The 15,087-nt window shown below is 45.4% G+C and overlaps 1 protein-coding gene across 2 annotated transcripts in view; it reads right to left on the bottom strand.

The window, feature by feature from the left end:
- The window catches only part of LOC138303512 (uncharacterized), a 111,145-nt gene that overhangs the window by 43,458 nt on the left and 52,600 nt on the right, over positions 1-15,087 (bottom strand). For both annotated transcript variants that reach the window (XM_069242695.1, XM_069242696.1), the window contains exons 7-10: positions 14,003-14,113; positions 11,067-11,159; positions 10,239-10,340; positions 1,029-1,130 (exon numbers count right to left, since the gene is read on the bottom strand). In XM_069242695.1, coding sequence (XP_069098796.1) covers positions 1,029-1,130; positions 10,239-10,340; positions 11,067-11,159; positions 14,003-14,113 — 408 coding nt within the window. The remainder of the gene's footprint in view (positions 1-1,028; positions 1,131-10,238; positions 10,341-11,066; positions 11,160-14,002; positions 14,114-15,087) is intronic.

The raw sequence follows: 15,087 nt of genomic DNA, 5'->3' as shown, positions 1-15,087 counted from the left end.
GTATCAAAAGCACAGCGGATGCCACAAGCACTTCCAAGGGCTACAGATACAGGCTGAAGATGCCAAGTAAGAAGGTAGAGACTTGGGGGCACCACAGGCGAGAGGAATTGTTAAGGGCCTGGAGGAGCTCACCTGGACTAGTTCTATTTGGTTCTTCAACAACCAAGAACATTCTATCAAAACCCATTCGGAGCACAGTGGTGTTCATTACTTTTCGTGTTCAGTGGCGTTGACAGCTGCCAACCCAGGCTGGTAGTTTGGCGAGAGAGCACTGGTTTTGATCTTCTGGTCTCTGGACGACAACTGCAGTCACTTGGGTTGAGGTTGGACTTCACCACTAGCAAGTCTTGACTATTTGTTAAGTCTTCTAAGAGGATGTCTTGGGCTAGTGATGCGTTAATGAAGTTCAATAGAGGTGTCAGGGCTCTTCAGAGATCTTCACAAGCAACGAAAGGATGATATTGTACGCACATAATGTGGTATTTCTGGCCTGGAGAAGCTTAGTCAGGCATCCAGTGGAGATGGCTGTGAAGCTGTCCCATTCTGGTGATGCGGGTGGGAATTGCTGCGGTAAAGTCTGGTGCAGTCGCAGTCTCGGTTAATGACATAGTAATACCATTGTTTCACAGAAATTTTGCACTTACCTTTTATTTTTTTGACAATACTTGTTCATCCCTTCATTATAAGTTTGCTTAGCGCCCATACTATACTGTGCAATGTGCTAGCTGCCAGACAAATCACTATCCCACAGCTTTAATACAGACTAACATCCTCCTTTCACTCTCTAAACTAAGGCCTTAGAGTACTTTGAGCCATCAACCAAGAGGAACAATTCCGGGTTCAGGTACTGGCACATACAAATCCGTCCGTCAAGGTCTAGTATGCCAAGACAGTATAGTGTAATAATGTGACTTCTGTTAAGAGAATATTAGTCGTAATCGTCCAAGGTTAGGTTTCATTCACTTACTGCTGTTATGATCTATGCAGGTCAATAAATTATCTACATCATTATAACAAGCTGTCCTCACCTGCAGGAAGCTCACTGACTCTCTCGCCTTCAGGGCTGTTCGGAGTAGGCATGACAGGCTGAAGTTCATCTCCAGGTCCCAACACTTGCACGCTGGAATCACCTGTAAAAAGAGGATCCGTAATATCACTTCACTCTGAATTATCATCTCAATGTTATTATGAGCCACAGGCGCACTGGCTAATTTTGATGCACGTCTTATGATGGCCGCCACTGGACACGGGCCACCCTTACACATAAGTTGTGTCTGTTCTCTGTGTTTACAGTATGTTTCATAGATTGGTGTGGCGGCCACACACTTTCGGGACGCCACACATTCTTTGGATCTCTGAACTCGTCAGGAAAGCTCTGCTCCAGGTGCACGTTGTTTTGTTGCCTCCAAGTGGGTTTTTTACTCCGTGACGTCTCTCAAATTGCCCCCGCTGTGGTAATTTGAATTACCCTTGTTTGTGTGCTTTCTGACTTTAGCTTTACTAAGTAAGACTTGACAGAATTTGTTTAGGTTTATGTAACAATTTTGTGGTTTCGGGTTTTCTATATTTGGCCTCATGGTATTTTCTGTATGTACAAACCTATTACTTGATAAGCTCCCTCTTTTTACATTTAGGAGACTCTACTATTTCCTATTTTTCATTGTTTTATAGGGAATGGCTTTTGCGGTTTTGTATGATATTTGCACCACACTATTATTTGTCACCTGTCATTTGATATCTATTGATATTTAGTCTTGGGGGACATTATCCCAATTCTCCGCATGCCTTAGTTCCCCCACCGCAGGTTTGGACTTATCATGGTCTTTATTGCGTCATGACTTGGTACTTGTTCTCGTCACAGGAATCATCGATCGTTTTTTTACTCACCTTGTAGACAGATTTATTGCTAACGAGGTGAGTAGTGTTTGCTCATCTATCCACTTTCTAACTGAGGTCCCTGATTTCGATATTTGATTTCAATGTTATATATGCTACCTAGAATATGGAGATTTCTGACTTATGGGCCTGATGTCGCTCTCGTGTTACTTACGTCTTACACCTAACCAGGTACCGAGGTTTAAATGTATTTTTCTTGGCTTTCTCTTTGCTGCTTTGTCGGGTTCTTTTAGGAAGTTGTTTAGATGGCTTCATCTACTTTCTGCACTTTTCGTGGATATCATTTTTAGTCAAACACATCTTTCTACTTCGGTTCGGGTTCAATTTTCACCCTTTTTCTTCTCTTTTCTTTTCTTCTTTTTCGCATGGTTTACTTACCTGGTAAGGAGTTGCAAGATCACATTATGTGTGTCTTTGACAGGTCTTTCCTCTCTTCGGAGGGGTGTCTCACCTCATGCCCCTCACTTTGGATGGACGACATAGCAACACTATGGTGGTCATTTTGAACATGGTGGGATTGCCTGCCGCTAACCATGCTGACAGTCGACAGAAGACCGCCAGTGACGACGGCAGGCATCCCACCATATTGCGTTGCATGGAGCCTCACCGCCATTGATGGTGGTGAGGCCAACCATGCTGACGGTCGGAGGCGGGGGTGGATGCTGCTCCACCCTCCCCGCCATGTCAGTCCAGACACCGCCATGCCTATGATGATGCAGTCATAGGGGTGGCAGTTTATGTAGACCCAGCGATGCAGGCGGAGCAGCATCCAAGGAGCCTGTTCCCTCCTGGAGCAGCACCACAGAGCAGGTAAGCGCTGTCCGCGAGGGAAGGGGGGGATTGTGTATGAGTGTGTGAGTGCATGCGGGTGTGCGTGAGTGTTTGTGAAGGGGGGATGTGTGTCTGTGCGTATGAATGCGAGTGTGCATGTAGGTGTATGGGTGCATGAGGATGTAAGGGTTTGGGGGGGACCTGTATGTATTGGGGGGGTGGGTGGGGATGTTGAGGGGGGAGCTGGGAGGCCTACATGGAGATTTGGGGGAGGGGTTGGTTTTTGGGGTAAAGGGGGTGGGTGGTGGTAGTGGCAAGAGCAGGGGGCCTGGCGTGTCACATATAGGTGACAGGAAAGGGAATTCCTGTCCTCGGTATGCTTTCCGCCAGGGATTACCACCAGGAAATCCCTGATGGAAATGGGATCATAATCCCACCGCCGGTCTGGCCTCCACCGCCGGGTCGAATATGCCTACTGTTGGCCCGGCGGTCAATTCAGGCCTGGCGGTGGGTGGTAGTGAACTGTGTTCCGAATGTGGCGGTCTGGAGCGCCATGACGTTAGCGGTAATGACCGCCACCGCCGGTTTGGCAGTCATTACCGCCATGTTCGTAATGACCGCCTATGTTTGGATTCGTGGACATTATGCTATCATCCTCTAAATTTGCATATAAGGCTTGTAACACATATTTTTATGTATTTTTACTGCCCCGAAAAAGTCACAAATGTGACGAATTACGGTTTGGCTGTGATTGTGGATTCATATTCACTTAGCTACAATGACGTCCATACCAACAATAAATTGATCTCACTACTATCAAACCTACTTGAATGACGTTGTTATTGTGGACTGCTCAAGAGTGCTGCGGTACCTTTAGGACCTTATGCATGGTGTCACCTTGGAGGCATCGTTGCATGTTTTCAGGTAGTAAGGCATACATTACTGTTCAGCGCCGCATACCATTTTACTCTGATTGTTCTGATTCTAATCATAAGAGCCGATTACTTTGGAATAACTATAGGAGGCGCACCCACTGCACCACTACTATCCGCATGCTGTATGTATTATTATTGGCCACATTAAAATGGTAAGAACAACAGTTTGCACCGATACATAGTTTTGCACAAATGCCTGTTGAACACGCAATTTATTTTACTCTTCGGCTTAGAATCTGTGCGTCTGTGCATTGACAGTGGAACACTCACACTGACCGTTATAACATGGGCTTGGGGAACACTAAACAACAGACACTTGGTGAAGGAGACACTCACTGAGCTTGGAAATACCAACAAAGGGACAGGAAACAAATCAACACGGAGATGCGGACATCTGTTCAACGGACTGGGAGCACATGGACAAGGCGTGGCTGAAACCTGTTCACTGGAATACGCAACACAGATAAGGAGATGCTGAAATCTATTCAACGGACTGGGAACACATGGACAAGGCGTGGCTGAAACCTGTTCACTGGAATACGCAACACAGACAAGGAGATACTGAAATCTATTCAACGGACTGGGAACACATGGACAAGTCGTGGCGGAAACCTGTTCACTGGAATATGCAACACAGACAAGAAGATGTTGATATCTGTTCCCTGGAATATGGAACACGTACATGGAGATGCGGACATCTGTTCAATGGACTGGGAACACATGGACAAGTCGTGGCTGAAACCTGTTCACTGGAATACGCAATACACTGACATGGAGATGCTGGCATCTGTTCAATGGGCTGGGAACACATGGACAAGGCGTGGCTGAAACCTGTTCACTAGAATACGCAACACACAGACATGGAGATGCTGGCATCTGTTCAATGGACTGGGAACATGTACATGGTGATGCTGACATCTGTTCAATGGACTGGGAACACATACATGGAAATGCTGAAATCTGTTCAACGGACTGGAAACACATGGACAAGTCGTGGCTGAAACATGCTCACTGGAATACGCAACACACAGACATGGAGATGCTGACATCTGTTCGCTGGAATAGGGAACAGGTACACGGAGATGCTGAAATCTGTTCAACTTACTAGGAACACATGGACAAGGCGTGGCTGAAACCTATTCACTGGAATAAGCAAACACACAGACAAGGAGATGATGACAACTGTTCAATGGTGTGGGAACATGCACATGGAGATGCTGACATCTGTTCAATGGAGTGGGAACACATGGACAAGGCGTGGCTGAAACCTGTTCACTGAAATACGCAACACACAGACAAGGAGATGCCGACATCTGTTCAATGGACTGGGAACACGTGGACAAGGCATGGGTAAAACCTGTTCACCCGTCTGCAATCTTCCTTCGAGCGTGGGACTCCATCTGCATCCATCAGGAACTCTTCTCCGGCTCCAGGGCTGCAGTGCTGACCTGTTCTTCATTACCGTTGACCAACTCCTGCATCCACAGCTGGGTGGGCAGTACCTTCTACTCCTCCTGGACTCCACTGTGACTTTTGGACTTGGTCCCCTCTCTCCACAGGTCTTCTTTCTTCAGGAGTCCACCGATGGTTTTCGCAGTCTTCTCTGGGTGTCTTCCTTTTCTTCTTTTCCTCCTTTTGGCTGGTTTGGGGAAAATCCAATGTTTTACTCATGCATTCCTGGTCGCTGGAGGGTACTGTGTTACTTACCTTTGTGGTTTTCTGATATCCCCAGCTCCCCTCTACCCAATTTACTTACGTTGGTGGGGGGTACCTTGTTTGCATTCCATTTTTTTTGTATATGGTTTGTGCTCCTCCGAGGGTCACTATTGGTTACTGCTATATGCGCTGTTTTCTAACCTTTTCTATGCCTATTTCTGATTGATAATGTATGTATTTAGTGTATTACTTACCTCCTAAGGGTGGGTTACCTGTCTAGTATTTTGTGGTGATTTGTTCCAACAATAAAGTACCTTTATTTTTGTACAACTGAGTGTTTTCTTTCATGTGAGTAAGTGCTGTGTGACTACAGTGGTATGTATTGTATGAGCTTTGCATGTCTCCTAGATAAGTCTTGGCTGCTCATCCACAGCTACCTCTAGAGAGCCTGGCTTCTAGACAATGACTACACCTCACTGAGAGGGGATACCTGGACCTGGTATAAGGTGGAAGTACCTTGGGTACCCACCACACACCAGGCCAGCTTCCTACAACCTGTATGTGTGTTTGTTTCTTTCCAATAGGATAACATTAGGGCACCGAGGATGAAAAGCACCTCTGCACCAGGATCCCCAGGGCCTCCCGAAGTGACCAGTTGGTGCTGCCTTGGACCTTGCCCTATACCTACCTCAACTCCAGAAGAACAGTCCTGTAAGGCGTTAAGTGCCTGAATGCAGTATCTGTCTTTTCCCCATAGGATAACAATATCGCTACAGAAATTGCACTGTCAACTTCTGAAACATATAGAAATTCATATTTCGAAAAGTACTTACCTGATTCCAATGATCTTGGTATCTAAATTCATATAAAATCTGTGTTATTTTTTAAACTGGTGTTGGATTTCTTTATTGTGTGTGCGTCTCGCTTACTGACTTTGTGCGTGCAATACATGCCTAGCACTGTCCTATAATAAGCCTTACTGCTCACCCACACTACCACAAAAGAGCTTTTAGTTTTATATAATTTAAACCTCTGTCGGCCAATAGGGGTCGCCCTGAACTATCTGCATAATGTCCCCTTACACTGGTGCACCGCATCGATAGCCAGCTTCCCACAGAATGGCACGAAGACTCTGAACTGACAGTGCTGGAATCCTAAGGTGAGCCTCAGGTAACACCCGCGGGCAGGGAGAAATGGAAGATGGAAGGCGGCATAGAGGAGATCCAGGATGCCAGGTAAGAACCCACACCCATCTAGGCCCAGTAGAACTTGACTCAGAGACAGCATCTTGAGAAAGCCGGGATCTAGACAGAGATCAAACATTCCCCTTTCTTTATTTGGGATTGTTAGAAATGGGGTCTCTAGTTGGCAGTCGGTTTGCACCCTGTCCAAGTAGGGACCCTCACTAGTCAGGATAAGGGAGATACCCGCTCAGATAACGACTGCTCACCCCCTTGGTAGCTTGGCACGAGCAGTCAGGCTTATCTCAGAAGCAATGTGTAAAGCATTTGCACATAACACACAGTAACGCAGTGAAAACACTACAAAAGGACACCACACCAGTTTTAGAAAAATAGCCAACATTTATCTGTGTAAAACAAGACCAAAACGATAGAAATACAACACACAGTGTTAAAGATATGAATGTTGCAAGATTTACTCAAAAATACATTTCCTTGAAGTCGATAGCTCCACCTGGGGCTATCATGCCGTTGTGATCAACAAAACCAACAGTTCAGGCTGGCTGCGGTGTCGGGGGCCATCTACGGTGTCGGGGAGACCCACAAACAGAACCTTTGGAATTGCAGGGCATAGTGATCCTCGTGATGAGCTCCAGAGTGGCATCACTGGCGTTTCGGAGTCGGTTCCGGAGTCGGTCCAGGGGTCATCGGGCCCCTGAAGTCACACGCTTTGAGATCGAACTCCGTGCTGATGAAGTCAGGAGCACTGGTGTGGATGGCCTCGGGGCTGCGGTGCGAAGCGGTAAGATGTGACGTGTGGTGCCCACAGGTCACTGGGCAGGCAGCGGCTCGGTGATGGCATCCAGCAGCGTCGGTGAGACCAGGGCTGTGGTGTGAAGCGGTGAGGTACGACGTGCGGTGTGACCAGGTCATGGTGCAGGCAGCGGCGGCATCGTTGGTGAAGCAATGCCGTCGGTAGGACCAAGTCAGTGGTGCGGGACGGGACTGCGTGTCCCTCACGAGCGGTGTCCACTGGCCACGGGTGCAGGCAGGGATGCCTTGTGACGACACTGGAGTCGATGGTGCTGGCGTCAGTGGACCGGGGCTGTGGTGCGGGATGGGACGGTGCTTCATGTACCTCACGAGTGGTGTCCACAGGCCACAGTGCAGACAGCGCGCCGGTGTCAGCAGGAGCGTCATCATTGGGGATGCCCAGGCTGCTTTTGAGCAGGCGATGTCGGAGTGCGAGCCCACAGGTCACGGTGCAAGCAGCGGCTTGTTGAAGTCGTCCAATGATGGCGTTGGTGAGACCAGGGTCGCGGTGCGAAGCGGGGCAGTGCAGCGTCAGCAGGTCATGGTGCATGCCAGCGGCATCGTTGATTGCGTCACTGTGGTTTTTTCTCCTTGAACAGCACCAAACACACAGTTTGCAGTGGTGTGGGAAGAGGAAACTGAAGTCTTTGATATCACTGAGACTTCCAACAGGAGGCAAGCTCTACTCCAAGCCCTTGGAGAACTTTCTCAAGCAGGACACACAGCAAAGTTCACCCTTTGCACTCTTTTCAGGCAGAAGCAGCAACTGCAGGCCAGTCCAGCAAAGCAACACAGCAAAGGCACAGTACTCCTCCTCCAGCTCTTCTACTGGGCAGAGGTTCCTCTTGATTCCAGAAAGATTCTAAAAGTCCAGGGTTTTGGGTACACTTCTTATACCCAGTTCTGCCTTTGAAGTAGACAAATTTCAAAGGAAAGTCTCTGTTTTTGACAAGATCTTGTCTTGCCCAGGCCTGGCCCCAGACACACTCCATGGGGTCGGAGACTGTATTGTGTGAGGTCAGGCACAGCCCTTTCAAGTGGAAATGACCACTTCTCCCTCCCCTCTAGCTCAGATAGCCCATCAGGATATGCAGGCTACACCCCAGCATCCTTTGTGTCACTATCTAGAGGATATGCACAAACGGCCCAACTGTCAAACTGACCCAGACAGGGAATCCACAAACAGACAGGGAATCCAGAGTCACAGAATGGTTTAAGAAAGAAAATGCCTACCTTCTAAAAGTGGCATTTTCAAACACACAATCTAAAACCCAACTTCACTAACAGATGTATTTTTCAATTGTGAGTTCAGAGACCCCAAACTCCTTTTTTCTATCTGTTCTCAAGAGGAAACTGCGCTTTAAGGTTATTTAAAGGCAGCTCCCATGTTAACCTATGAGGGAGATAGGCCTTGCAACAGTGAAACCGAATTTGGCAGTATTTCACTGTTAGGACATGTAAAACACACCTGTACATGTCCTACCTTTTAAATACCTTGCACCCTGCCCATGGGGCTACCCAGGACCTACCTTAGGGGTGCTTTACATGTTAGAAAAAGGAAGGTCCGAGCCTGGCAAGTGGGTACACTTGTCAAGTCGAATTGGCAGTTTAAAACTGCAGACACCGCAGTGGCAAGTCTGTGCCAGGTTTACAGGGCTACTCATGTGGATGGCACAACCAGTGTTGCAGGCCCACTACTAGCATTTGATTTACAGGCCTTAGGCACCTCTAGTGCACTTTACTAGGGACGTACTAGTAAATCAAGTATGAGATCAGGAATAAACCAATCAACAATACAATTTACACAGAGAGCATGTGCACTTTAGCACTGGTTAGCAGTCCTAAGGCCAACAAAAACTGGTCAGAAAAATAAGGAGGAATGAGGCAAAAAGACATGTGATGACCCTGCAAACAGGGCCAGGTGTAAAAGGGATCAAGAAGAAAAATAGAATCCTGTGCTCCTTCTGTCCAGAAGCAGCAGCTGTTGTTTAGCAGAGCTTCGGGAATCAGGGCATGAACCTGCGAAAGGAGAGTGATCTGGAAGCAGCTGCCAGTTCGAACCAGAGGAAGGAGCTCTCCAGACTTCTGGGACTGCCCATCTTCAGCTTACTGAGTTTCTGGGCTTCTACTGCTTGGCACAGACTCGGATCGTCTTTTGGTCAATCTGCAACAATTTCTGACAAAAATGTCTCCATGATCTGTCAGTCTGGGAGGCAGACTACATGTCAAAAATGGTGACAAATACAGGAATTCCAATCACCAAATGCTGGAAAACACGACTGTTAAAGACACTAATTGAAGACAAAGGAATGCAGAGTTCAAGGGATTTTTTGTCAGAATAGGAAAAATAAGTGGGTAGGCAGTATTCAGACACCCTGCTCAGAAGGGATAGAAGAAACAAACTGGAGGTAATTGCTTGCAGGCCCTCATGGGACAGTGATTCCATACTTACAAGGCTGCTGGCTTTCTATCTCTGTTTCCCCTTGATTTAGTCTATTTTTCCTTTTAAAAGTGTTTGCAAGCGGATGACTACCACTTGGCCCTTACGAGTGACAGAGTAAGGTCAAGTGGCTTCTTTAATGGAAGTATAAATCACATCTGACCAATACCACCTTTCAAAATGTGTAAAACGTCTTGTTTACAAAAAATATCGCTGCACATAGGTCCTACTGTTGGCTTTGTGACTGACTATTACCGAGGAGCCCATGATGGAGAAACGCAAGTACACTTGAAGGGCTCACCAGCACTACTAAATAAGGATACAAGAGTGCCAGGTTAGGCTGGTGCATTGTTCTGCTGTGTATCGAGCAAAGTGTCCTTTAAAGACAGAGGCTTATTTGAGTAAGCTGACCTCGGATGTCTCAGCGCTCTGCTGTCATCTTTGTGAAGTGTGGGACCCTTAGATGATACTGTGCCAAGGAGAACAGTAGATCAGGTCTCTGAAGGTCAATAATGCAAGTAGAACATTCTAACAAGAGATCCTCACCTGCACCAAGTTCCGCAACTCGTGCACTTTCCTGGGCGTTCGGAGGACGTGCCGAAGGTTGTTGGTCATCTCCTACTATCATCACGGACACAGCCGCCTGACCTGTTAAAGCAAAAGAAAAACCTATAAGATCACTTCTGACTGAACTGGTCTATACATGGAAAAATATTCAGTGAAAAATCCAGAGGTTAGAGGGACGTTATGGGTAGGGCAAATTTTAACAAACAAAACCATTGAAATTCACCAGTTATAGTTGTCGCAAGTAACTATAACTCGAGCTCTGAAGTAACTATAACTCACGCCCTCGCCATGCACAGTGTTGTCATCAATGATATCATTTCAGAAGCTGCAGCGATGTTAGCAATGATGTCATAGACCGTGTTATGAGTGATGTAATATGTGAGGTCATTAGCAGTGAACATTAAGGGAGCGAGTTCAAATTATTTTGGGGAACAAGTTAGTTACTTGAGATAAATATAACTGGAGAATTTCAGTGGTTTTATTAGTTTAAATCAGTATGTTTAACAAATATTTTCACCCAACTAGAACGTCTCCTTAATCTTTGTTTTTTTTCAGTGAATTTAAGGTTCTTTTTTAATGTAAAGTAATATTTTAGTATCATACATAATGCAGCCAGTCCCTGCCTGAAACCCCTCGCGGGAAGCCAACTTCACCCTGTGTGTGACATTTGGCCGCGGTGCTCTGTGTGGGGATGGCCATCGGGCCTGCGTCCCACTCCTCACAAACAGCCACGCACTCACTTTGCCAATATATTTACATACATTTATACAATAATTTTACTAAGATATGTTAAAAGGTTCACGTAACCTGCACCAAGTTTATCAACTTTCTGGGTGTTCAGGGGAGTTCTCAAAGGCTGAAGTACATTTCCTACAATCAGCAGTGACACAGCAGGATCACCTGTTAAAGCAAAGAAATATATAAAATCCTTTCACACTCAGGTCTGGATTATCATAGCAACATCTTGGATTAGAATCAAAAATAATTTTCACCCAAGTAAATTAAATTTAGGACATGTACACTGCCACAGAAACACAGGCAAAGATACAGTAAATCAATCAACTCGATAAGTACACTGAAATGGAGTTGGGGGGGATTAAAGCCACTCAGTCACGCAGACACTCATTCGACTAAGAAGCAGACTGGCACTGGACAGGAAATTCATACATTTAAAGCACAACAGGGACAACAACTCACAATATAATTCATCTTAACGGGGTCAAATGCACTAGGATTGAAACACCCCTAGTTATCTACCCCATCATCCGTATTCACAGGAAGTGACACCACTACATTCCCCAGGATCCATCTATACAGAAAGTGACATCACTGGCTTCCTGCCAAAACCAGCTTTAGAAGAAGAAGCCACGCAGCTAGACTCCATTCACCATAATCCATCTCCACTGGAGGCAAAATGACTGAAATTCTTAATACAACAGCATTCTCACCTACACCATTGCAACAAACTCACAGCATCTCTTCGCCCACACCACCACAACACATCTGTGCTCTCATCTACTATAACACTTCCACAACCTCTCTTGATCTATACCACTATATACATCCCAAGCATCACCTCACCAACACTGCTACAACTATTCACATCATCCTTTCACCTGTACCACTGCAATAAAGCCACTTCCTTAAGTCACTCACCCATCCCACAACACCTCCACGCATCACTTCACACTCACTGCTCCAGCACATCCACAGCATCACACTTCACACGTGCCACAACAATACATCCACAGCATCAATTCACAAACTTTCTACAACAGTCTCACCTCACCCATACTGTTATGACATATCATAGCCTCAGCTCATCCACTTCACGTGAAAAATAACAAATTCACAACCTCACTTCACCCGCTTTCTTGTGACATACCCACATCCCTTCACCACTACAACACATCCACACCCTCAATCGGACTGCAACAACATATCTACAGACTTATTTTCCTTATTTCATCCTAACTACTGCAACACATCCTTATTGCTACAACTCACTCCTCAACAACACCCTCAGTTCAACCACACAGCTCCAGCATAGCCCCTCCCTCACAACACCGCTGATGCCAAACCCTCACAATGACTATGAACATACAGCTCAAGCACCCAGTGCTGGACCTCACCTCGGCTATCACCGATTACTATTATCGACAGTCAAGCCAGAGCCCAATACTCAAAAAACATCTCCTCTTGCCACTTACCACCACCCCCTCAACACCCACAAGACCACAGGTTTGGAGGAGTACCAGCAATTACCAGGAGCAAAGCCGCTGAGCGCAGTGCAACACAGTTTGATTATATTGCACTTTCACCAAACGTTTTAACACAACCACACAAGTTCCCTTGAAGATGCTGACTGGTTTGAGAACTGAAACGTAACAGATATGGAGTATGTAGAAAAGTGCCCCTTTTAACAAGTTCACCCCCACTTTTTTGCCACTCGTACTGTGGTTTTTTGACTTAAGGTGCACTGGATTCCTGCCAAAAAGCTCCCCAGTGCCAGTGCTCCTTCCCTAAAACGAGGTAAAAGGTCTACTTGTGTACAATTTGCATACACTCCTGCACCTCTGTCTAATTGTTTACAATTGGCACACACTCTAGTACCTCTGTAAGTCCCTAGTAAGTGGTATCCCTAAGTACCTGGGGCCTGAGTACTAGAGGGTCATAAGGCTGCAGCATGCCACCCTAAATGACACCCCTAGAAATTGCACACAGCCTGCCATTGCAGACTGTATGTCATGTTGCAAGCCATGAGTGAAAACACAACATGGCACACTCATTGTGCCATTCCAAAGTCACTGCAGCTAATATATGCAAGTCACCCCTTCAACAGGCCTTAACCCCAAGGCAAGGTGCATTATATCTGATGTGAGGGCACATCTGCATGAGCAGATATGCCCCTGTGATGTCTAGTTCGATTACTAGACGTTAAAAGTGAACAGTGAGGTGATTTTAATGTATGTACTGGGCACTCGTCATTACGAGTTACCCAGCTACATAATGGCTTCACTGAAACCATGGTGTTTGGTTCCAACACGTCATCCTAATAAATGCAGACCGATGCCATTCTTGGGTTTATTATCGCATGCACCCAGAAGACACCTTAGAGGTGCCCCCTGAAACCTACCAGACCCTTAGTGCGCTGGCTGACTGGTCTCAACCAGCCAGCCATCCTAGGACACCCGACTCGTCCAGCACCACTGCCTTTGTACCTTCTCTCCTACCCGTCCAAACGTTTACTTTCTTGGCAGTCCTCTTATAACAGCTTTTGATATCTTTCATGGCTGTACTAACTATGAAGGCATCATATTTCGAACATCGTGATTTTTGTTCCAGATCCAACGCCTCAAGTCACAGTTGGAAACTGTTGAGCTTCAAAGCTTGGCACAAGATGTTTTATACACAAGCAAATAAACCTGAAACCTCATCCTCTTGGAATTTCTTAGGTGAACTTCCACTTGCAGTGCCGTCATCTACTTCAAAATTCTCTTATTGTAGATGGACTTAAGTTTACTACCAGAAATAACAGTCATTTCCGATAGTAAATATGATCCCATCTGCAATAAAAGTTCAAAGTTGCCTTTCCTAACACCGTATTGGTAGAAGGGGGTAAATCAGTTCAAAGATATTGCAAATATCAGATTGTGGCCCGAGTTATATCGTCCGACATTTTCTGTGTGAAACATTTGTGGAAATCAACTCACTTTTACAAGCTTTTGCCGCCGCTCACTCACCCGTGTTACATTTTATATCTCTGCGCGGTTGTGATTCCTGATGCTTCGTGGGGTGCAGCGCCTCCTCTTCTGTACTGCTCAACGTGAAGACAGATGTAATCAAAGGAAGTTCTGTTGGTGAAAATAAACGGTGATCAGTGCATACTTCTCTGTTTTGTTTGTGAAGGTAAACTGTGATAAGTGGATTCTTTCTTGTTATGTTTGTAGAAGTAAACAGTGATAAGTGCATACTTTCATGTTCCGTTTGTAAACGTAAACAGTGATAAGTGCATCCTCTCATGTTCCGTTTGTAAAAGTAAGCTGTGATAAGTGCATACTTTCATGTTCTGTTTGTAAAAGTAAACTGTGATAAGTGCATCCTTCCATGTTCTGTTTGTAAAAGTAAACTGTGATAAGTGCATCCTTCCATGTTCTGTTTGTAAAAGTAAACAGTGATAAGTGCATACTTTCATGTTCTCTTTGTAAAAGTAAACTGTGATAAGTGCATCCTTCCATGTTCTGTTTGTAAAAGTAAACTGTGATAAGTGCATACTTTCATGTTCTGTTTGTAAAAGTAAACTGTGATAAGTGCATACTTTCATGTTCCGTTTGTAAACGTAAACAGTGATAAGTGCATACTTTCATGTTCGTTTGTAAAAGTAAACTGTGATAAGTGCATACTTTCATGTTCCGTTTGTAAAAGTAAACAGTGATAAGTGCATACTTTCATGTTCTCTTTGTAAAAGTAAACTGTGATAAGTGCATCCTTCCATGTTCTGTTTGTAAAAGTAAACTGTGATAAGTGCATACTTTCATGTTCTGTTTGTAAACGTAAACAGTGATAAGTGCATCCTTCCATGTTCTGTTTGTAAAAGTAAACTGTGATAAGTGCATACTTTCATGTTCCGTTTGTAAACGTAAACAGTGATAAGTGCATACTTTCATGTTCGTTTGTAAAAGTAAACTGTGATAAGTGCATACTTTCATGTTCCGTTTGTAAAAGTAAACTGTGATAAGTGCATCCTTTCATGTTCTGTTTGTAAAAGTAAACTGTGATAAGTGCATACTTTCATGTTCCGTTTGTAAAAGTAAACAGTGATAAGTGC

The sequence above is a fragment of the Pleurodeles waltl genome, chromosome 7 (assembly GCF_031143425.1).
Source record: "Pleurodeles waltl isolate 20211129_DDA chromosome 7, aPleWal1.hap1.20221129, whole genome shotgun sequence".
In the NCBI taxonomy this organism is placed as follows: Eukaryota; Metazoa; Chordata; class Amphibia; order Caudata; family Salamandridae; genus Pleurodeles; species Pleurodeles waltl.
Note: the sequence above shows the minus strand (reverse complement) of the source record. Positions and strands in the feature narration are given on the sequence as shown.